The 25,560-nt window shown below is 37.3% G+C and overlaps 1 protein-coding gene across 15 annotated transcripts in view; it reads right to left on the bottom strand.

Annotated features, from left to right (window-relative positions):
* PBRM1 (polybromo 1) overlaps nucleotides 1–25,560 on the bottom strand; it is a 66,870-nt gene that overhangs the window by 34,539 nt on the left and 6,771 nt on the right. For 10 of the 15 annotated variants that reach the window (XM_064518686.1, XM_064518687.1, XM_064518694.1 and 7 more), the window contains 11 exons: nucleotides 24,200–24,343; nucleotides 23,411–23,527; nucleotides 22,727–22,795; nucleotides 22,441–22,539; nucleotides 21,183–21,268; nucleotides 18,439–18,537; nucleotides 16,890–16,981; nucleotides 12,173–12,389; nucleotides 3,724–3,865; nucleotides 2,912–3,009; nucleotides 28–304 (listed from right to left, as the gene is read on the bottom strand). In XM_064518686.1, coding sequence (XP_064374756.1) covers nucleotides 28–304; nucleotides 2,912–3,009; nucleotides 3,724–3,865; nucleotides 12,173–12,389; nucleotides 16,890–16,981; nucleotides 18,439–18,537; nucleotides 21,183–21,268; nucleotides 22,441–22,539; nucleotides 22,727–22,795; nucleotides 23,411–23,527; nucleotides 24,200–24,343 — 1,440 coding nt within the window. The remainder of the gene's footprint in view (nucleotides 1–27; nucleotides 305–2,911; nucleotides 3,010–3,723; nucleotides 3,866–12,172; nucleotides 12,390–16,889; nucleotides 16,982–18,438; nucleotides 18,538–21,182; nucleotides 21,269–22,440; nucleotides 22,540–22,726; nucleotides 22,796–23,410; nucleotides 23,528–24,199; nucleotides 24,344–25,560) is intronic. The other 5 variants (XM_064518696.1, XM_064518688.1, XM_064518693.1 and 2 more) reach the window with 1 other exon arrangement.

The following is a 25,560-nucleotide window of genomic DNA, read 5'->3' as shown; positions in this document are numbered from 1 at the left end:
AATGCAACTGCATAATCAAAACTGTACCTGGGAGCCTTCCTCATTATAATGCCTTGCATTTCGGAACATGAGCTTCATATCTTCAATCATTGCTTCTTCCCCTGCATACTTATCATTGCGGATGTTGTGCTCTATCATTTTTAAGTCCATTGGCTCCAAGATAATTTTATAATAATCTGGATAGTCCTTTTTGGAGGGTTTAACCATAAACAGATCACAGAGCCGTCTGCCTGTGCCTGGTTCTCGAGCTTCCAGAACTGCATTGTATAGGATTTTCATTCGTTGTTTTCGTATATTCTTTTTACTGTCAGGTTAAAAGGAAGAATAAAAAAGAAAAGAATAAGTGTCGGGGCTTATTTCCCCCCACTTCCAACACTCATATCAAAATGACATTATTTCCTACCATAAGAAAACAACTGCAACCTTTTAAACACACACATACAATGTTCAACATTAAGTCTATTCTACAGAAACATATGCTCTTGCTGGCCCTCAAAATAAATTTACAAATAGTGACAACGATTAGCCTCCCAAAGAAATCGGAAACCATTTTTAAGATATCATTTTTCTCTCCTTCACTTTAAGTGTTTTACAGGATTAAACAAATGACCACTTGTCAAAACTACTTCTGAGCACCCCCCAGCTTCAAGGAAAATAGATCAGTCAAGACTGAACATCTGAATCTGAGAACTCAAGAACTAGTACAGACATCAGGGAAAAAAGTCATCAGGCATTACTTCCACTGACTGCCTCTACCAAGAGCAAAGACTTAAGCTATTTATCTCAGAGTATTTCTAATCTTTTGCAGTGTCAGACACAAGAAAAACAAGAATCTCAAGAATTTAGTAGAAAGAAGGGTCTGAATTGCTTAAGTATTCACCAACCACACTCAAATGAAGTTAAAAGTCACTAAAGTTTACCAACACTGCAAAAACCAAGTAGAAAACAGCCATATATATGCTAACCCCACAAATGTGATAGCTGTCCTACATGAAGCAATTACAGCAGTCTTAAGCATCTGACAACAGAGCTCAGGAGGAAAACGGAGTTGTGCATGCTCCCTGTACACACCTATATGACCCATAAACAAATCAGGTATGGGAGAAGAAGGCTTGTCTTAGTAATGTATAATCTCAACTCAAATACTGTGGCATGCTTAGGAATGCACTCTCTATAAAGCCACTTAAACCACTTCCAAATTGTAATATTTGCAGGACTTATTCAGGGAATTTGCCTACAATTATTTTATCTGTAAAGACAACCCCCCCCCCCATCTTCATTTGCTGAATGTGCAAAACGTCACTGTACAAAAAGCTAGAAGCCATTCTATCAGTTTTTCCATCATCTGGCTCTTTTCCTCAAACACACACACTTAAAATATAGCTAGTCTGGTATACTCTCATGCCTCAGGTACCTCTTGCTCCTTGTTGAGGTCAGCAAACAATAGCTAAGGAAACTGAATGTCACAGCATGCAAGAAAAATCAAAATGTATTTGCTACAGCTGAAAAGCCTTTTTTGCTCGTTATCTTCACTGCTGGGAAATTGTTAATCAGTGGTTCACACTAGCAGAAGAGCAATGCCAGAATAGATACATGCTTCCCAATTTCCACATTTTAACATTTTTCCAAATTTTAACATTTAGTCTAACAAAAGTGCAGCAAAAATGTAAAGCAGAAATACTAAAAGGCCTACACCAATACTCAAGATTCAAGTTGTGCATCTGATACAGAAATGAGGACATTCAAAGGACTTTCTTCCGCATCAGGAGAAAACACGATTATCTTCCCAATGGGATGACTTTTCCCTGGGTTATTAGTTTCCTTTCTCAGCAACATTTTGGAATTTTTGTCAAGTGTTTCACCTCTGCTACCAAGAGCTTTTACAATCTTCCTTCACTTGCTTTCACTCAGCAAGTGAAACTGATAACAAACATTGAATTGATACAATCAAAAGCATTTTCAGGTTCTTTTAAGGCATAAAGAAAACAAAACCCAATTTCCCTTCCCTCAGAACACAACTTTCTCCTCTTTTACTGTTGTTAGATGACAAGGCCTAACAGTTTTTTTTCATTTATTTTGAGTGATACCATGGGGCAGACTAGAGAAACTAGTCTAGGAAGTTTTCGGTTGAAGTAAAGTACAATCACTTAGATTGAAGCTATCACAGTTAAAGAATACATTCCATAAACCATTGTAAGTGCTCACTAAAACAGTGTATTTTTTAGCACTGAGATTTTTGTTTACGCTACACTATCTGAAATAATCAACCTATCATTTTCAGTTCGTCTATTTGCCAAGTATCCTCTTTGGCCTAGCTGCTTACAAATAAGTGACTTAAAAGTGCAAATTCAGAAGGGAGAGAGAAGTCATCCTCTAACATTAGCTCCTCAGGTAGTTCAGGTCATGGAAGGAGAAAAAAAAATTAATGCCAGGAGACTTCACCCAATAAAAATATTTATACAAGCAACATTGTAAACTTTCAAAAGATTAATTCAACCATAATGCTAATTTTAATTACATCTTTAAGTTGCTACCAAAATAACAGTAGTAGTCATACATTTTACAAGTGGTGGAAAAGAATAAAACTGCTAACAAGCTGTGAAGACAGTCCACATACAAGACCCCGCCCCCCAAAAAAGCCTGAAATTCATTGAAAAGTGTTACAGAATTCAGTGCTATTACAGCGCCCATGACACTGACAGAACTGAAGTTATGTCAACAACTACCAATTAGTGGGCCAGAAAAGGAAAATAAAGTAAGCAAATAGTTTATAGTTAATTAGAACCAACAGTTAATGAGGTTAAGTTTCAGAGATACAAACCCCTATATGAGTGCTAAAATATGGCTTAATATTCTCTTTAACAAAAGAAGCAGCAATGCCATGGTCTGCAGGAACCACAAAAGTGCACACCTTTTCCTTTTTGAGCTTCCAGTATCGGATGTAGCAGAAGAAATCATGCTGTCCCCATCCTCAATGTCATCTCTCCTAGCAAGCTCCTTCTTCTTTGCCTGAAGTAAGAGCAAATCCCTGAAGTCAGATTCTCTGCTGAACATTCCCAGAACAATATTAATCATCAGCACAGAGCAGATGCACTGAGAAAGATGCAGCTGTGGGTTTTGGATGTGTAAGAACTAAACCACCATCAAAATATTTCCAGTGATTTATTTAATGCAAGTTGGCCAATATAAAAAAGTGGCATTATTCTTTTTAACTATCATAAACATTTGTGAAGAATCAATTTGAAAACGATGCCATTTCAGACTGCAGCTCTTTGCTGGAACACTATGACATTTGAAGTGTCTTAGCACCCTCCAATTACCTGCATTTACCTGTAAACTCACAAAAACCCCACTCTATCAATTTCTTCACAACTTAATCAGACTAAGAGATTTGGTTATGTATAGAAGTGATTAAGAAACATCACAGAAGGCGGCAGCTGTACTGGGGGGAAAAAAAAATATCACTCTGTGCTCTTCATTCAAGTGTATCCCTTCCTAAGCACCTGTTATCAACTACTTCTGGAAACAATTTTCAGATTACTATTTAATCATTAAATGACACTACTGAACACACAAGACACTATCAATAAGTAATTCACAACCAAAAAAAAAAGAAACCCTAGTGCAAATACAGGTTTAGCTAGAAATTATTTTGGAAAGGTACTGACTGGGGAAAAATTCACGCATGAAGCAATATCCTTTTGACTGTTCTACTCCATATACCTGCATAACCTGCTGCATTTTCAGTACTCTCTTATAGATGGCAGAGTTGGGAACATTGTAGCGCTTAGCATTTTCAAACATCAGGTTCAGATCACTTTCCAACTGATCTAAAGTTTCATATTCATGGTTCTTCAGTTTGGTTCTGTGGAAGAGACAAATACAAATCAGTTACTCCATATGCATTACGCACCGCAAAACGATTCTTCATTTCTCATGGTAAATCAATATCCAAAGAGCTCTAATTGCAGTAAATGTGTTATATTTTTCTGACGCTGCAGTAATATCTTTCAATGGTAACTATATGTGGCAAACATCTCTTTTTAAAGAGCTATTTTAGTAACTATGAAAGCTGCCCTCTTGAAAGGTTTGCAGACTGAAGTCCTGCTTTCGTACACAGAGGAGATGTGGCACAGACGAGCCAGAAGCACAACTTTCCGAGACCACGCCAATGCGCCTCAGCTATGACCTATAGGGACTGTACAAGCTGTTAATGGGCTATGTTAGCTCCATACAGTCATGAGCTCTACCTTCCTACGCAACATTGATTCCTGTTCCCTGCAATGAGAACTGAAAGTGCCGAACGCCTCCCATGTCAAGACCCTCCAATTTTTGCCTTCTGTTTAAACTGCCTGGCTGTTGACTGGTGCTTCACTGAGAAGTACTTCATGTGAAATCAGTTAGAAAAGGACTAACAAAAAAAGTTGCTTTTCATATGCTAAAGAGAGAGGAATCAGAGTGCATCTACTTTACAAGTAACTTGGTATGTTCTCTCTTGTTTCCTCATACAAGTTGTAAAAGTTCTAGTTAATGTTTTTAAACCTTCCAATCCCTCATCAAAACACAATAGAAAATAGCAAAATGCAAAACGCTATCACAACTGCAAGGCAGACAAGTCACACTTTATTGCTACTGACTCCTTAGGATTGAAACCCATCCTGCTATTTTCATTACATATCCTCCCTCGCACCTCCCTCCCAGCCTGCTGCCCGCTGCCGTTCAACCAGCGAGCTCTTGGGAGAGCAACTCTCCTGTTTCGTTTCTACTGCACCGAGCAGAATGCGAACCTGACTGACTGAGCACGAGCACTATCACAAAATAAATATAATAGCTTTTAATTGCAAACCTGACCTTCCAGTTTGGCCTTGCAGCTGAACTGGCAAACAAAGAGTAACAACTACTCTATTCGATTTTTGTTAAACAAGACTCTTCACCGGTCGGCCAAGGGTGACGAAGTCACAGTTTCACCAAACAAGGCACAGAGCTACAAGCGTTACAAAAACTACTGAGAAGTGAACATATATTTCATGACGACTTTATCAAATCATTTTCCAGGAAACATCCAGCTAACTTCATGTTATCAGGATGCCAGCTCCTTATGCAAATGTGAAATATCTTTCTAATTTCTTTTGGATGTGAAGCACTAGTATTTCCTCAATGTCCACGAGAAAAGTAACAAACAACTTTGAACAAGTATCGTAAATATAAGATGTGAAGAAAACTACTTGTTGTCATTATCAATTAAAATTAGTCACTTTAGGTTGATACATCCTGTTAAGACTTTAGGGTGTCTGTATCTTGCTAACTTCTAGGTATTACTTTCCAATTAATTTTTAATATTTTCAACAGAAGCAACAGATTGTCGAAGGGTTTGCCTGTTCAGCTTCACGTGCTGTCATTCAAAAAGAGGGGAGCTACCAAGGCGATTTTTATTATACATTTGTAAACAACAACAAAGTTTTAGTACCAATTAAAATGCCGCAAACCAAAGTCAGCCTTTATTTGCACTTTGTGAAACTCAGATAACATTTATTTGCCTATGTTAGCAGATGAGTGACTGGTATTAAAATAAATAAATAAATGAACTTTATGCTTGTTTCCCCCTCCCCCCCCCAAGACCACTACTATGCAATATATAGACTCAAACATTGAAGATATAAATGCTGAGTATGCTTCATGCTCTTGTCATTTATCTGGTATCAAACACTACAGGCCATGTTACATCTGCTCAGGCTGATCAGGACATTGCTTAGCACAGCAAGCAAGACATGCATCGTAAAACACGTGCACGTAATGAATTGTTGTGGTCCAACAAAAATATTGACCAGCTTGCCATTACAGGCCTTCAGAACCAAGAACTTGTTGGTGTTAGAAAAGCTAATACACCGCTAACCTAACATGCAAGACAACGTGGTACAGAAAGGCATATAAAAACTTGCACCAAAAACCCCACAATAAGCCCTGTTCTAGCAAAGATGACAAAAGTGAGTGCTTTTTGCATACTGTAGGGTAAGCTACAGTATTTGATTACGCAGGGTAATCAAATGTGTCAACAACTGGTAACCTCCTTGTTTACTGATGCTATCATAAACGTTTGCGAAATAGATTCAAACTTTCAAAGCATCAATGGAAAACAAAAACAACATCTAAGGGCATGCAACTCTGCATCTTAAAAAAAGGTCCCCAAGTCATCTAAATTACTTAAAGAGATAGAGAATATGAAGAAACTCAAAAAATAAGCCCTGTGTAGAAATCAGTTAAGGGGTGCCACCGGAGGGAGATGCTGACAGACAGGTTTTTTTCTCCCCATGGATGTAGATGGCATCCAAAGGTGTTGTTTACAGGCGATCTCCTTTCTCAGACAGAAGTGACAACTCATATTGACTGAGATGCAGAATTAGCCTCTAATTAAGGATCTAATCAAATGAAAACCAACAGGACTGCCCAAGATCTGAGCAGTAAGGAAGTATACTTAAGTCAAGTACCTAAAATATCTCAATGCTTTTTACTGCTAAAGGCAACTGTTAGAGGAAAATGAATCATGCTTCAACAACTACAACCACAGTGTTAGGATAAAGTCCTTTCCAGGCTTATTCTGCAATTCATCTTGAAAGCAAGCAAGTTGGCATGCAACATTAATGCCTTTCAACTCTTTGCTGAATCAAGTTTTGCTTAAACATTAGGAGCATGCAGTTTATAAACATCCTTGTGCAACTCCGGCATGTTTGCCGTCTTCTGGAGAACTACAGAGTTTTGAGAGATGGAATGGCAGGAAGAGCAAAAATTGTAACATTCTCTCAGCTCCCAACTGATTTAATAAACTAGAATTACAGAATTGCGAGTTTGCATTTTGATCCCTATGTTGCACGAGATCTTCGTTCAGCTTTCTGGAAGAGAAACCTAAAAGACTACATCTTAATTGAAGTACCACTTTTTCAAGTCAAATTACTTCTCAACATTATCTACTCTTTATTTGGAGGTGGGTACAAAACTTAAAACTGCATTTACACAAGTATGTAAAAAAAAAAAGTCATGCCCAAAAGGATTACACTGACAAAAAAGCTCAACATCAAGTAAAATCCTCCTGAGATATTAAAGCCAATACACAAACTCTACATCGTTATCACATTTAAGTTCAGAATCCATGAAGTAACACTGGCAGCATGTAACATAACCTGATTTCTGCTCAACCACACTCTGAGCACTTAGAGGAACTGAGGAAGGGGGAGCCTTTGCCATATCCTTTGAAGTAGAACAAATTCAAAGCAAGCTGCTGGCAAAGCAAACAGGGCAGTAGAGCTTCCTAGACTATATGCTGCCAGCAACCTTCTTCTTTTTATACGAAGGGGATTCTAAATTGGTCCTGCACAACAATTTTGTGCTGTGGCAAAAGAAATCAGTGCTTCTTCACAGCAGCAGATCACAAGCCACTGGACGCTTAAATCTGGGATTTATTTTACTTCTCCTTCCAGAGACAGAGGTAGCTCATGCGGACTCCTCAACACTGCTATTACATGTTGCATCTAAAAATACACTGCTTCCTCTGCATGCCCCAGTAACCCACACTAGTTTCACCTGTGTGGATTTAGGCAGTGACCTATGAACACTACAATGCAGCAGTTCTTTTCTGGAAGCAATAAAAAGTAGAAAACCATACAAAGTTGCCATTAGCCTTAAATATATCATCTATGTGCATGGGCTCTCTTCTCTCTTGTGACCCTGCAGGATCTTTAAGTTGAGGGAGAAGCTGAGGACCCTGACAGTAGCTCACAAGTAAAAAAAGCAACTTAATGATATCCATGAAATCTTAACCTAGAGCCAGAAGAAAAGAGGAAATGCTTTCTTAGAAAAGGAAGGATGAACTAGCATCCAAATTATCTTACAGTCAAATACGTGATACAATCAAATGCCAGATACATGAGGTGCAGTCCACCTGATTTCAAGCACATTCACAGCTGAAATCATTAAAGACCTGACGACACAAGTAAAAATGAAGGCTTAGCCTACACAAATGGTTTGGAAAGATAGGCAACTTTCAGTCACACACATGAACAACGCATAGGCACAAAAGTAACCCTGTTATAGTTTGCAAATAGCCTCCCACCTTATTATCCTATTCAATGCACTTGCTGTCAGCAAACAATGGGATCATTAATTAAGAAGGTTATTCACAGAAGTACTTTGAACAGGTTTGATTAAACTCAGCAGACCTCAAGCATCATGCACTCTCTGGATTTACAGTATGCAATGTAACTTCAACAGAAATCAAAAAAAAGAAAAACCCAAAACTCAACAATCTTAGAAGGGAAGAATTTTATAAATAGCAGTTTGTTTTGCAAAGTGAGGTTAAAGCTAACCAAATACCTAGCTCTGTTTAACAGCAAGTCACAGCCAACATGCTATAAACTACGTTAACTTTATACACCAGAAAACAAAAGAATTTCTATTAAAAAAATCATGCATATAATAAGCTGGCACTCAGCTGAAAGGTCTGCTGGTAACCATTCAGGTTTTCCTTGTGAAAGACCTGAAAAAACCTGAAGAACAAAGAGGAACTCCCTCCATATAACCTAAAGACCCATTCTACTAGATAGACTATGTCCAAGTAATTCCTGCAAAAAATATTTGAATACATGGCTAAAAACAATTAGCATGTAACTTATTTCTTCTTACTCAGAAATTGTGCAGTGCTACTTCAGTTTCTTTGGAAAAATAAAACAAACCAAAAAAACCCCAAGACAGTAACAGAGAATGCGGGCAGAGAAGGCAGGCATTTGACAAATGCCCAATTTAAGAATGACAATCTTCTCTTTATAAAGTACTTTCGTAACCTTGTTCAACTTGAACCTGTGATTTTACGAGGACCATACGTATATATGCAATAGAAACATTTGCTAAGGTATGAAAAATGTCTATACAGTCAGAAGATTACAAAAAAGTGCAATATTCAACAAATCTTATAATAATTCTCTCTCCAGGGGCTATTTTCCTAGTTGGCTCATTCATAAGTTAAGCAAACTCTAATATAGTGACATTATTTTCTCAAAGTCAATGTAACAATGAAAAATTAACTTTTAAGTTAAGATTTTATTAAGTTAATTTGCCAAGAGCTTAATCTGCTCTAAAAAAAGGGTTTGCTGTATAAAGCATTCAGACTTTAACCCAGACAGCTATCTCCGTTATTTCAAGATAAGTTCCACTTTATTTGCTGTATTACCAGAAGCATATAAATTAGAAGGCAAAATAGGCTTGACCAGATGATCATAATTACTATAAATTCGACTTGAATAATTAACGTAAAGGCAACAAGAGCCACCACAAATCGGAGTTACAGGAGAACTTTAGCACACTGCACTGCACTGGAATGTAAAGTTTAGATTTTTATGTCACAGGTAGATGTTCAGCAGGATATCATTTGCCTTAGGGATCATGCTTAATAATTTTGTAAAATTTAATGAAAAGAGCACTTCTTGTAAGGGACCTAGCACTTGGGTATTGGATAACGGAGCAGATTCTGTGTGTTCCTATGTTATTCCTGACTATTCCTCCAGTCACTTAATGACAGGCTGGCGTTTAGCCAGCAGCTTTATGTTCACAAAGTGACCTCCACACCATGCACGCTAACAACACCTAAAAGCGAGAACCGAGCCAGTGTCATGCCTTTCCTTTTAAATGTCATATTTTTTCCTCACGGCTGTCTTTTGTCCCGTTTGATTTGTCTGCACCTGCTACCTCCACACTGTTGAAAGCAGTGTGAACAAGAAACCCCTTCCTCCAGCTATGTCATCTCTGCACCGAATTAAGACCGTCTCCTAAATAAGGCAGGAGCACAGTTTTTCAAAAGAGCAAGTTGGGAGGAAACCAGCAGGAAACTAACACCATCTGCAGGATTACCTCCCACATCCAAAAATAGCCTGGGATCAGCACTCAACGCAGGGGACTGAGGTTCATAACGCTCATAAAGCGATCAAGACTCTGGGACAGCTATAATGAACATCTCATTAAAAACAAAACAATTTCAATAATCCTTAAATTTCTAAGAATTTTTCTGCATTTAAACACACACAAATCCCTGAGATATATGATTGGCTGTAAAATTTAGACAGCCAGACCGGGGTAGGGCGAAGAGAGAAAAGGAAGAAGAGTTAAAAGAGAACGCTTGGCCACACATTTGCAGCCCACGCTGGCAGTATAACCTAGCTACGCAGCTGCCAAAGCAGATGGAGAGGACTCTGGAGCTCCAGGCTTGACTCTACCACCTCCAACTTTTCACTACGACACTTAACTTTTCCGCCCCCATCTGTGAATAGAAGATATGCTCTTTGCATATGTATTTCATAAAACAAACAACCCCCCCGCCCCAACACACACACACTAACAAACGGCAATGTTTTGAATACCTAGACACATTTGAAATATCAGTAAAACCATGTGTGCTTCAGATTTCCCTAAAGTACATCAGTTAAGCATACATATGCATGATTCAAAGGCTTTTTAGTCATCATAAAAGGTGAAGATTATGTGATGATTTAAACAGTAACTAAATTTTAGATTTTGCTAAAACAAGGCAGACTGTTAGAAATACCGCATTTCAACTTATGAGCTACAAACAGTACTTCTAAAAAGACTGCCTGCACTTTTCTATTTTCTAAGCCCTCAGGCAGTGAGCAAAAGTCATCTTTTTCTAAAGTGCTTTATACATCTGAGTGCCATTCCTGTACTACTCAAATAGCCAGGTGTACTCTGCCTATTTTATAAGAGAAGTAGAAACACAGCTGCCTCCCCAGGGCAAATTATCTGTCTTATAACCGGGATCAAGCATATTTTCAAAGCAAAAGGCTCCCCGAAAACAGCCAATGCTTTCATCTTTTTTCCATCAAATGTTTTGTGCGTCTTTCAGTAAAAGACACCTTGCCAAACCAACAGCTGAAATAGCTGTACTGAAACACATAAGAAAAAAAAAGTTTTACAGTTATTGATAATAATCGGTGTGGCATTTATGTTATTTGCTTCCGAGCACATGCATAAAGGCCTCGGATAGGTAAGAACTAAGTTTTGTTGCATTCTGGTTTAACAAAGGCACTGCTTATTCCGCAGTTACACCAAGCCGAGCAGATCCTATTACGACGTAACTGAAATTCACAGAATTACGTATTACAGCGGATTGTGGACACATTGACAGCATTAGGGCCTGATCCTCACTCACTCAGGCAAGCAGGACCTTCCAGTTGCAAGGAAAGCAGGACCAAATACTGCCATGATCTCTCCTACAGACTTTGTTTCCAACACCATTTAGGCAATGGGCTAATAGTGTGTTTTTTTCTAAAGGAGGAATTTTTAACAGGGTGCTATACAAGAGGACACAAGGCATGCTTTAGCCTGTTAAAGTATTGTCAGCTTAAATAGGGCTCCTAAGCCCATGGGCAGGGGGTGAAGGTGAAGAGGCGAAGGATGGGCAGAGGGTGTAGGCTGAGTCTGGTCTGGGTCACTAAAGCCTATTAAATGCACTCAGGTCTCCGACAAGTAGCTCCATTAGATTAGCTTATCTTTTATCACTCAGTAAAGATATTGCTCACTGCTCACTAAATAAGATAGTGCTCACTGCTCTTTTTACTCAGGCTTTTATCTAACAAATGCCTTATGGCAGTTGATGGATCTTTGGTAGTTCAGAGATTTATGAATGGTGTACTGCTTTAGCATTCCTCTGCAGACTAGCTACATCATGGATAACAATAATTATTCTCCAAAGTTGTGATCTAGAAAAAAAAAAAGAATATAATCACAACAATCTTTCCCGAATGCACATTGCTGAAGATAATTACATTACAAAACAGGGCAATAAACAGGTAACTGAGTTATCAGGGCAAAGGAAAGGGAATAATGCAGGGCTTTGCAGAAGCTTTGCCTCTGCCGCCCATCGAGACTTCAGAATTACTGACATGACAACCACTCAGACACATTACAAATGAAACGCCAAGGATTATAAACCCAATGGCAGCCACCTATGCAAGGTGATCACAAGACTGCTATAGACTGACTTGAAACAAGAAGCAACAAAGTATACAGGAAAGATAATATATACTGCATAGGTATCAACAATATAGGATTATGGAAGTAAGAGAAATTCATGAATAGTTTCCCACCAAATGTAGCTTGCATTCTGTTTTCTTACCTGATCTGCTGCAATGAAATAGGCGTTTTAATTTGCTGATAATAATCAGGATACTTTTTCTTGGAGGGCAAATGGAAAAAGGGTTCAGATATGAGCTGGCCCTGATTATTTCGGCAACTTCTAACTGTATCGTAAAGCTGATAAAGAGGATTAGAAGTGTCCATGAAGGAAGTAATGCTCTCAGCTTCAGATTCTCCTTCTTCGTAACGAGCAGCAGCTGCATGGAAGAAAGGAAAACCAGGAAACTCTCAGCAGGACAAGCCAGAACAGGGTTTTTCTGTTTGACTTTTCAAATGAACAAAGAATTAAACAGAACAAAATGCAGTCCCCTCAAATGAGGGAGCACCGTCACTCTCTGGGATAGTCAGATTTGTATCTCAGAAAAGGACATCTCAAACAGCTGTGTCTCAGTAGCCTCAAGGTGGCAAAAAAGCACTTTATCTAGATTGCAAGCTTTCTTGTCAGATGAGACTTCAGTCACTGGTAATACACACCCTTGCCACCTTCACACAGAAGTGCTGAGAATTATTCATGTATGAGGCTATGTAACAAGACTGTTCGAACACACACTTTCTATAAAACACCTGTCCACTTATTTACCCAGTACTTGTACCAAATACCAAAAACATTTTCATTAGTGAACTACTGCCATTCTGCCATCTTACTAGGAATTCACTCCAAGAATAGGAATCGATAAACCCTGTCTAGAGTTTTCAGACATGTTTAGCAAGTTAAACAAAATGGTTGAATTAAAAATGTTTTTTTTGCTTAAATATATAAAAGGTGACTTTCAAACATCTATAACCCTTTAAATTCTATTAATCATGCTGTTTTTCTTAGCAGAAAAAACCAAGACTACAGCCTGATGGTCCACCTATAATATGGAGCAGAAGGAAGGAGAAATAAATATAACTAGCATAAATATTTTATAATAAATGATGTATAGATTTTATAGCAGACTTTTCTACTTATCTATAAGAAAGATATTATGCATCAGGATTAGGATGAATGAAAGAGGTGCTATGAAGAAATAACATTTACTGCAAGTGAAAGTAGGAGACGTTGCATGAACAGAAATACAGAAGGGATGAAAAAACTCTGGTAGCAGAAATACAGAATGGAAAGGAGTGAACAGCCAACCCTTCAACTCTTCTCAGTAACACAACAGGTGTAAATTGTACCCTGCAGACTGGCATAATATATAAATCTATGCACTTTTGCACAAATCAATATTATCATACATTAACCACCTCTTTTCCCCTCTTATGAATTACAGTTTGAAGGAAAGCTGGTAGATCATGCACCGGGTAATTCAGTTACGCAAAAGATAGTTCTCTAAAACTCACGCCAAATTTCCAGTTAGCATTTCCATTATGGCTCAGTAGAGGCTGGCAGTGTTTCAAGTTTTCTACCCAAGCTCAGTAAGGACGTATTGAAATGATGACAAGCCAAAGGGCATTCTGACCACATAACAACACAGTACTATTATTTCTCCCCTGCAACCTGACACTACAGATCCGTGAGAGCACATGGGGCTTACCAGACAAGTTAGATGCAAGCTAAATTAGGTGCAACCTAGAAGACAAGCAGACCTCAGCAGACATGCAAACACATTACAAAGACGATCATTACTGATTTAGAGAAAACATTCAAAATTATCCTAAAGATATTCCTGTATTTCAAACAGCATCATGTAACAGGCTGATGTCTACTACATGGTAGCCTCAAAGTAGGAGCTGGACAATAACCCAGAGAGAAACAAAAGACTGGACACAGTATTTTCCTGTACCTAGCATATCATACTGAATATGGAAATAAATGCTAATGGTTAAGAGAATGCTGATCAGGTAAAGTAATTTTCCAAAACAGATGATGCAACAAAATATTGTCTTTGTTTCTGTTTACTCAAGAAGTTCAGATCTTTGACTGCTCTATTGAAAACTAAGAAACAGAAGTTGAAAAGGCAAAACAACTTGTTTGTATTGAGGAGAAAAAATAACTAGCAAAGTGGATTAATATTCTAAGAAATGTAATGTATGCAAACAGTTCAATTCCCTAAATAAGAAAGGTACTTCATTTTGATTAAATTTAAACATAGAATACAAGACATTCCCCCAAAATAAGATCTAAACAAATTAAATAGGCACAGAAAGGTCTTCATGTAATACCATAAATACAGATAAAGAAAATACACACAATAATGTTTTTAAAACTGATGTGCCAACCAATATTTATTCTCACACACTCAGAAAATGATAATACCCCTCTAATATAAGACCTGTTATCTTAAGAACTGAAGAAGAATGTATTATTCAAATCAGCAGAAAGATAGAGAACCAATATCCTAATGCAAGAACACAGATTCTTTAACATTCAGCAGCCCCAGGTCTCATATCCCCATCAAGAACAGACTAGCAGCACAGAGTAACAGTCAGTTATTTTCCTTTCATGCAGCTGTTACCATATCCACAGTTAGCAGGTATGGGATTTTTCCCATACCACATATTTTCATATGTGGTAAACCATATCCACAAAATAAACACCATTCAACAGTCCCAAACAAAATATATTTCTCACTTTTCATCCCACTACACTGTGACTGTTTCCTAACATAGGGACAGCTTCATAATGAAGTGATGATAAGTTGACTTTACTGCAAAAAGAGGAAGTCATTTACCATACAACTGGAATTGAGCTATACCATCAGATACAGATGGACTTACTGTGTACAAATACTCTTACACAATGTTGGGGCAGGAAAGCAGCAGTGCAGGAAGTATATGAACATATCTGTAAGAAAATGAATCCTTACTCAGCAAGCAACTTGCTTCAAACACTGCCTCTCCTTCGTGGTCCCAAAGCGCCTAGACAACAACGGATGCTCAAAGCCTAACTGGACAGCTTCTAGTACAAGCTTGCCAAAAGCAGCATCCAGTTTTCATTCTTGTAAAATCAAATACTTGTTTATAAATAAGTAAGCCTTTACAGATTTACAGCAAGGATAACTTGCAAGGAAGCTGCAGAAACTGCTCAGGTCATAGTACGTTTGAGCTGGAAATCCTCAACAAGCTCCACCATACCATGGCACCCCCTGAAACCATTAGGAATAAACTCTGAGTTGAAAGCCAATATTGTTCACTGCATAGGCAACTGCTGCAACCAAAGCAGCTCACAAAGATGTATACATGTTCTCCGTATACAGAAGGTGAAAGTTCTCTTAATATTCAGTTATGCAGCCTAGTTCTCATTTACTTGGATGAGTGTTAGTGGAAAGGAGGGGGGGAAAAAAAGGAGCGAGAGCAGGAGAGAGAGAAAGAAATAGCAGAATAACTAATGGACTACTTGCTTTAAATGAAAATCCATCTCATCTGGAGATTGAAAACAGAGCGATCCAAGCAGTATATCAGATGGACAGAAAATCGTAAGGGTGACAGAGGTCTGCCAACAGGTCAAAAATCTCAGCTGCCTACTAAATACCCTGTCAGAATGACAATAATATCCATGGCAAAGGTGGCACTTGAAGGTGGTTAAACCACTTCAAGAATTTAAAAACACAAAGATGTATACAAATCTATGTGTTTTGACAGAATTACAGCATGCAAAAATAGCAGCTAACAATCATGCTGAACCGAGCTAATAAGCACTTCCCACACCTCCCAAGAAAGTAGCTGTACTGAAGCCGTAATGGAAGTCTGGGCTATCCAGGAATAAAAACATTTTTGCTCACAGCAAGATGTAAAACACTTCAAAATTAGGTGGCGTACATTCCATCTACTGGAAGACAATGGTGTGTACAAATTAACTACAGAATATGAAATAAAAGGCCCAAAAATACATACTTAAGAGATATCTAATTTCACATGAATATAAAAAGAATCTAAACAAAAAGCATACGCTATATGTATAAAAATGTTTCAAAAATCTTCTCTGAGATGTATGCAAGAATGTTTTGAGAACACAACTATCACAAAATCCAAATTTAGAAGGCAACCTGTAACAATTTATGACCAACATATACTGAAATATCTAGTATAATGCAAGCTATATGCCCATACTATAATGCTAAAGCATACTTATTACAGAACTAAGGATGCTGTATGAAGGCATGCATTTTACATGCTTTTGTTTTAACACTTTCAAGCAAGATTTCATGACTGCTACAGAAGTATTAAAACTTAATTTAGAAATAGCTGGTCTGGCCTGTCTTACAGATTTTTTTTTTTCCACCTTAAGTAGTAAAACCTGTCAGGTACTTATCTAAGACCTAATAGCACACAACAGAGAGCAAGCACGAGTGAGCGAGCTCAAATGAGATCTCTCTCAAACAATTGCAATAAATCTTTTTCTACCACAAGGAGCACCCATTGTCTCCTCTTCTGTTTCACATGAGGAGGAATAAAAACAAGCAACTGGTTCCCAAAGCTTGGACAAGTACAGTTGGAAACATACACAGTAAATTCAAAACAAGTGAGGAAATTTGTCCTACTCTATTTTACCAGCTGTATATTTACAAATTCATATGTAGAGGAGACACAGACTAGATTTAACAGAATTTTACACTGTTTCAAAACACTGCAGAATATTTTTGAAAGAAAACAAAAATATTTGACCAGATCAGCAACTCTACTGTTCTGCTTATTCCAGACATTTTAACTAAAGAGGGGGGGAAAAAAAAGAAAAAAAAAGGAAAAACTCCAAATTGCATTTTAGTTCCTACCAGCCAAAGCCGCATCCTCGTCGCTTTCTGATCCATATTGCAATGCCATGGTTATTGCTGATAAACGATCCCCTTGGGCTGATCTTTTGTTACTATATAAGAAAGAAAAGAAAAAGCATTAAAAAAAAACAACCCAAACTATTGTCATTATCAAACCACAGTTAAGAGCCATCCAGAGAACATAAGCAAACAAGTGAAGCTCATGACAGTGGCCTCCAGAATCATTATCAGAAAAACAGACATGACTACCCAAGAAGAAATTGGAGAGTTTAACAGAGAAACCTAACAACCCATGAGACCACCTCCATTTTAAGAAGCAACCCATCTGTAAAACCAGACACATAATCAGAAAGCTAGAGCTTAAACTATCTTCTGTCCTATGCTGAATACTCAAGTATCTGAATTAGTGTTGGGGGGTGGGGGAGCAAAATAACAAGTTCCTCACAGATAACAACTTTATTTTATCTCGTTTTACAGGGATTTGTCTACATGAGGAAATGCAGCATGCTGTATGCTCCACATGCCAACTTCTCCCTTTCCCCCATTCCCACTTAGTTGGCTTTCAGCACACAGAGTGCCCTGTTCGTGCAGGAGCTTCCTGTATTTTCCAAGCGGAGAAGATCAGCATGCACACTGGCTATGGCTGCACAAAGAGCAGCTGCACTCTCTTTCTCCCTCTTGCCCCAAACCTGAGGCACAGCATTTCATACCTACAACTTAGGCCGTGCCAGGCAATCTTTGCTTTTTCACTAGAGCAGTTCCCTAAGCAGCTACACGAACAGGCTGAACCTTGCCCTACAGGAGCACAGCTAAGACTGGGAAAAAGCAGATGGGTTGTTTAAACCAACACCAACTCTGTACAAACGTTCAACACCTTAAAGAGCCTTGCCACTTAACGTTAAGCCATGTTTTCAGAACATACACATGGGGAGTTAGCCAAGGGTAGCTACCGTTTCAGTCAGTGACCCACAGACTGTAGAGCCAGAAAGATCAGCCCTCTGCTAGGTACCAAAATTCTCAATTGATAAATGAAAGAACAAAGTAGCAAGCCTCTAGCAATCCAGTTAACCCAATAAGTCTGCTTTAAATGTGTCCCAAATTCAATACTTATTATTTACAGGGTTTATGTGTTCCCATCTTCCCTCTTTTTATTATTCAGTCCTACTTACTGTTCCTTTTCAACCTCCAAATATACTTCTTCTAGGTTTACTCTACATTTCACATGCCTTATTTTGTTATGAAGTATAACATATTGCTCTTCAGACTGTTTCTGAGGAAATGATTACATATGGAGTATTTAACAACAGGATTTTTGAAATGTTAAATATAAAATTAAATACGGAAGAGTAACTAAGAAAAAGTACCTCACTGAACCATACTTAACAAATATACATTTAAAATATATTTGAAATCTCAGAAGTATTTAACTCAATATTGATAATTAAAGAGCACTTGCAACTAAAAAAAAAAAAAAAACCCAAAACCTTAAATTTCAGTATTTCCATATGATGATGAGCCAGCTTCTACTCCAGGTCCACAATTTACTTACCGATAATATTTGTTAGCAGAATTTCTCTCATCGCCAACACTGCCTTTACCCTGTGAGGAAGGACCTGTCAGCTTGGAAGCAGTCAAATTTGATGGAGTCCTTAAGGCAGAAGAGACAAGCCAAGGAGAGGGGAAAAAAAGAGGCCCACCTTAGACCCAAGAAAAGACATAGCAAGGGTGTAGCTCTTTACGGAATTATTTTGATAGATCAGACAAAGGGTTCAGAGACAGACATAAAATGTTATAAAACTAAAAGTAAAGTAACACTGTAAGATACATTTAGTGCCCCAGCATTTTAATATCTTTTTTTTTTTAATACAGTCAGAGAAAAGTAACATGTAGATTGAGGGAATGAATAGCTACACATACAGTTCAGCATACAATAGCAGTGAAAGCAGCCAACAAAATATTTCTTAGCATCCAGATAAAGTTAATCATACAGATCTAATCATGTTTTATCAATACTTCACAAAATCACTGTCAAGTTGCTTGACGGTGTATACTGTCAAGTAACTTTGTTTAGGTCACCTTATTTAAGGGAGGACAGTTAAATGCACTGGCAAAGAGAAATTTAGTATGGCAAAGCACACAAAGAACTTTGCAATACAAAGAGTAAAATTATTTTTGACACAGAGGCCACATGGTTGTAGGACTTAGGTTAGCAGCACTGTAACAAATTTGAGCCGGATCCATCAATGACAAAGAAAAACAGATGCATATTCAGAAGACAAATACAGTTGAATGAACTTCAAATGAACTTATGGAGGTATTTTACCAAAATCAGCAATAGGTAAAGTGGACTCCCTGTTGAGACAATTAAGCAGTTATGAATTTAAATCAAAACCAATGATTCTGTGACGTGGATTAAGCAGGAAAAAAATTTTTGAATTATGGTTCACTAAAAAAGCAACCAGCAGAATGCTTCAGAAGAGCAGGTGAAAGGTTTGGTTTTAGTAGGCTTTTGTCTCTTCCAGATTTTTTTGCATTAGAAGCAAACAGCTCAATATTATTGTAGCCTGCCTCAGGCACAACAAATATTTTTGCCAAGTTACAGAAACAAAGACAGGAGCTGTCAAACTATTCTGTCATTAAGGCCACTTCTGGCCTTGTAGATCTATTAAGAACATCAGAGAACATCTAGAATAAAGTAGCTGAGAAGTGGAGATGGGTTGGCAGTACAAGAGAGGAATTCAACTAACAAATATCAGTGTGATTTACCTGTCATCCCTTTTTATGCAAACAACTTTGTTTTGAAGAATAATAGTTACAAATCTCAAAATTAGGCATGAGACATGCTTGTGATGTCCTGAGCTTCATCAGTGCTCAATGTAATAAGAAAAACCACCTCGCATAGAAAACCCTTGTACCCATATGTAATTCTTGCTACTTCAAAGCAGTTACACATGTATATTAGGTGTTTCTAGAATCAAGGTCTTCTGGCACTACATATACTTTTAAGAAGGAAAGTTATTAGAAGATGCATCAAGAATTACTTAATAGTATTTCTGCTTTTACATTTTCCTGTTTTGTAAAGTGTTTTTTCTCAACGCTATAGCTGCAAGAATGATTCACACAAACATGGGAAGCAAACTGGCATTAAACAAATGAAACAAAGAGGAACAACTGCATGCTTTGAACGTGTCAAAGCACCAAACAGTAAAAATCAAGTGGGTCACTTTCACCTCTTACACTTATAATAATCTTAGGTATTACTTTTAGTACCAACACCATCTAAAATATTTTTCAGACAAAAAAATTTTTAAACTGCCTTTCAGGAAAATAAAGAAATGCCAGTACTCTCAGTTGGATCATACAAACCTTTGCTGGAGATGAACAGGATTTATCTTTCAGTATAAAATGCCACTGCAAAAGAGCCTGTAACACCTTGGTGACTTTGAAGACTTGGAAAAGGTCACTTTGTTTTTGTTTTTTTTTAATAAATGATAGGGATCATACTGACAAATAATATTTAAACTTCCTTTTGAGTATTACTCATAAGTAAGAGTTTAGACAAGAATAAATCTCTTTGCATCTCAGATAAGAAATACTTCTAAAATGACTGCGTTGCTTCCCTACACAGTATGGATTTTGACAGGAAGAAAATGCTGTTTCCCAAATGAAGTCATTCTATGAAACAAATACAATTATCAATAGCGTTTTATACCCTCCTGTTCAAGACCAAATCTATGCTTCACTGATTTACAAGCCCAGAACTTCCATGTCTTCTGTCTCTTTCCACAGCTAGAAATTGGTTCACACACGAGTTTACATAACATGGAGTTTTCTCTAAACATCTGTTGCCTGCCACCTTGTTCTGTGCTTCTGCCCCTAGCTAATCAACTGCTGTGAACTCACCAAAGAAACACACACTAGATCTTACAACTCCTAACAAAGTTCAACAATACTCAACATTTTTTGTAAAGCGAAGCAAAACAAAGCACCTTGTTCCTCATGATGACTTTTCTGTTCTTACTTATAAACGCATGTAGTGAAAGTTGGTCATAGCTTAAGTTTTCAAAGATCCACTGACACGCTATTTTCACTGTCAAATGTATCACAAATATTTCACCACAGATTTCGGAAAAAAGTATCCTTCTAAAACCTATTTCTCCGGTTTATAACTTCTAAAACCATAATAAAAAATTTCCAAGCAATTATTTCCCAGCAGACTCTCCACATCAAAATTTAGGGAATGTCTATAGAGATTTTTATATGAGATTCTAAACAGAACTCTATTTGCAGTACCTGATTCGGAGACTTGACTTGGCCAACTCACTGTGTTCAATTTCAGCCTTTTTCATATTGAATATTTTTTTAATCGCATTTGCATCCTGTTAAATAAAAGAAAATTTTTTAATTAAAGTTGAAAATGAATAATTTTATAGTTCGGTAAATATACTCGAAAAATCAAGAACAAAAAAAAGAGAGGTTTTTTTTTTACATTCTAGAAAAAAACAGTTTAGCATGAGAAATGAAGCAAAGAACAAAGTCTGCCTTGATAACAGACCTACAGTGGTTATAAAAACTGAATAGAAACGTTGAGCAGCTTTGAGCTTATTTTTTGTCATATCCTTTAAAAAAAAAATCTATGATTTACAAACATACATAAATACCACTTTGAACTAAAAGGACAGATGAGTTTCTATGTCTCTTCAAGGAAAACGTTACTACCATCACCAAGCTTTACAATACTCTCTCATCTTCTATACCAGTGGCTTTGATACACACAGTAACAGCTCACAAAATAGAGAATACAAGTTTTGAGTGAGGTTACAAGGCTGAGCAACGTTGCTAGGAACTGAAACTACACTCCAGACAGCAGTGCAGCTGGAAAAGTCCAAGAACCACTGACATAAAAATGGTATGCATACACAAGGTCTCTCACTACGAAGCTTGTAAAAAACATGTACACAACAGAATTATTCACCACTGAGATTCTCTTATTTCCAGAGGACATGAAAACAGCAATGTGATCGTGTGTATCCAAAATGCTGGTTGACTAACTGAGAATGAAAAAGAGAGGAGGTGCATTTCGGTCACAAAAATATGGCTAAAAGGAAGAGGGTCTTCAAAAACTACATAAAGAAAGCATGACTCCAGCTTTCAAGTCAGTGGATGTGGATGAAAGCCACAAACAGCTCCTGCAATCTGGAAAGCGATGACAGTTGACTACTAACACTATCATTTGAACCTGTAGCTTCAGCCATCCCAACTTTAATCACAAGTAAGGGATCCTCCATTCCTCAAAAAAAGTTAAATTTCATCTCATAGGATATGAGTTATAATTGGAAAAAATCATGTACCTCAAGGAAAAATCTTGCATATACCCCAATATTACTGAGAGAAATATAAAAAAAAAGGAAGAGCCACTAATTGCTATCGATTAAAAATAGAAAGAAAGTCTTCAGGACCTTATACTAAAAACTCATTCAGTGATCTACCAGCATATAAAGTAGTAAAGAAAATCTGAACTCGTATTTAACTATAAACAACTGAAACTAACCTTGAATACTTGTGATCCAGGTTCATTGTAGGTTTTGGCATTCTTTGCTAGAAGATCTATATCCTTGGCCATTGCATGAATGCTTTTGTAAGTTCCATTCTGTACAACAAAAAAAACCAGAAGGGCTTAGAGTGGTCATCTGCAGACAGCATGAGAATGAAATCAATAGTGAAAAGCAAACGGAATTCATACGGAGTAAGGAGAATATATTTATGTGCCAGATAAGTATCTGGATAAATTTACTAGAAAAAGAAAGCTATGACATATTAATATGCTCATACGGTACCTGTATCCTTTGGGCAATTGTTTTAAGATCTATGGGCTCTTTTATTATTGCATAATAATCTGGATATTGCTGGAAAACAAAAATGTATATATTACTATAAACAGTCACAAATTTCTTGTAAAGTCAGTGTATGAGCTATTATTAAAGATTAATTGTAAATGAGAAGAACAGCATAAGCTTCATAAACATAGCACTAGGCTTTCATTTGGCAGACTAGATCATAAGGCAGGTATGTGCAAGTATAATTCCTCAATAAACTGACATAAAGGAACAATTCTGACTAAAAGCAAAATGCCTGGTGATGATTTTGACAGTATTGTGTTTATTTTATTTGTTAAATTTGTTACGCCATGCCCTAAACCAGAAGAGTGAAATTAACCTGGTTTAAAAAGATTAAAAACACACCCAGTCAGAAAACCTCAATTAACGTAACTGACAAGCACCAACCTGCAGTGGTAGGGCTGGGCAAAGTGGCTAAGAGCAAAGAAAGGAGGGAAGCTCAAAAAACAGCTGGAGTTTGCCACTGGTGAGACCATAATGAAGAACCACATCCCAAGTGGGGGTATCACAGTCAGTGTGTAGCATCAGTTTTACAAATTTCCAGATTCCAAACTTGGAACATAACCAATATTATTAAAAAAACCCTAAAATTATTAATATTAGTAATATTATTAAAATACTTACCACTTTCGAAGGAAGTTTCTGAAACAGTTCACTTATGAGGTGACCTGATGGGTTTGTGGCGACAGCTACAGCTTCAAGAAGCTGTTCAAGAATCTCCTTCAGGTAACCTGGAGATGACTAATAGAAGAAATGAAAACACAAGAAGCTCTAATAACAGTCATAGCAGAGTACTTAAATTTATGCTATAAATATATGAATTTATTTTTCAAAGACAGCAAAAATCCACTGTAAAAGATGTGCGCAACTACTGCTTATGCACTTAGGTAAAGCACATGAGAAAAAGCCAGTGCCAGATTTACACTGCATACTGTTAGATATACATTACACTGCTCAGATAAAATTGTCAAAATTACTGAAAACATGCATCCCAATCACACACAAAACTGAGACAGCCCCAAGCTTCCTATCATCATATGCGGCTTTTAAAACAGTCTAGGAACAACTGCATTCACCAAATGGGTGCCACACTGGAAGACAATCTCGTTACACATGAAGCTTGCTTGCATCAAACCTCAAAGTGACATGATATGAAGCACATTATTATTAATCACAACTGAACCAGAACTGTACTTGTTTCACCCATATCAGAGATCACCTCATAACTTTCTTTCGGTAGACAAAAAAAATGACACATACATATAGTGCTTGCATAAAAAACATTCTGGGGGCATAATTTAACCATGAAAAGAACAATGGCCTTTCACAAATGGAGGCCAATCTCCCTCTTGGGGTCAGCTGTCATACACTGTCATGCCTTCACTGAACTACAGCCATCACAACTACACTTACCAATTCAGAATTTGTGCCTTGATTGTCATGTCCTTCCTCATCTTCCTCCTCCTCCTCAGCATCTCCCTTTTGAACAAACTCATTTTTTGTGCGCAAATACAACTCCCATAGTTTGCAGGCAGCTTTATATTCAGGAGAATCAGGCTGAAAAAAATAAATCAAGCACTATACTGTAAAACCTTCTTAAAAATCCTGACTTTTCTTATGTGAAATAAATGTATAAATTCTTAGTTGAAATTTATTAAATGCACTAAATAATAGAAAACAGGGAAATTACTGGTTCTTCAAGAAAAAGATGTTAAGAATGGTAACAAGCACTAGAAAATATATCTTCTATCAGTCCAAAGCATGCAAGTCTCCTGGAAAACTCAGCAATGAAACTATGTGGATTGAGGCTTGGACAAGCATGTTAAATGAATCTGGAGAGATTGCTAGGTTTTGCTGCAGCATATCACTATTGATATTTAAGAGAGACTAAATATCAGTATGCCAGAAATGTGATTTAAGCCAGCACTGCCATTGTATGACACTTTGAAGTTAATTTCTACACAACAAGAATGTCAATAAGTGTGTAGATATCTTTGACAGCATTGCAATGATTTACATTCTTCCATAACTCAGCATTAAACTGAATTTCTAAAGAACTTGACAGCATGCTGCTGCCAAAGTACACACCTAGGCTCACCTTTGGGAAGAGCTTGAATGAATAGATAGCAAACGAAGTTTTGTACATACAGACTTGGTAGCAGGAGACAAGCATTTGCCTGTTAACATTACTACTTAAAAACATTCCCAATGTGCTTTTCCACTCTCATATTTTTCTTTCTCTTTCCTCTGTCACTCCACCTCTATTTCAGGTATTCCTGCAGATATGTCAGCTTATTACTGTTTATTATGCTCTTCTTACTTTACTCTTCCCACCTCTGACAGTTTGTAATAGACATGAAAAAACAACCAAAAAACCATTTTTAAGCTTACCTTGTTATGCTTAAATATTCTTAAGACATTAGATCAGATACTAGGTATGAAGAAAAGACTTAACGGGTATTCTGTTCTACTAGTCTGTTCCCTTCTTTACTAATACAAGATGCTCAGAAGTGCAAAACTTGTACTGAACCAGAATAACTGACATACTAAAACACTGAAGGATTCCCTTCTAGCACAACATTGCCAATAATGCACCTGCTGCAACAAAGACCTTGACAACGAATCAGCCTTCCCTGTTTTAAATGCGTCACTGGAGCTACGTGGGTAAGGTAAAAGATGAAATGAGATGAGGTTATGTTTGTGTATCACACCTTCAGCTCGTAACTCCGTATTTCACCTGAAAATGTCAATAACATTCCTATATGCTAGAAAAA

Source organism: Dromaius novaehollandiae, chromosome 12, assembly GCF_036370855.1.
Source record: "Dromaius novaehollandiae isolate bDroNov1 chromosome 12, bDroNov1.hap1, whole genome shotgun sequence".
Taxonomy (NCBI): Eukaryota; Metazoa; Chordata; class Aves; order Casuariiformes; family Dromaiidae; genus Dromaius; species Dromaius novaehollandiae.
This window is presented reverse-complemented; position numbering and strand designations above follow the sequence as displayed.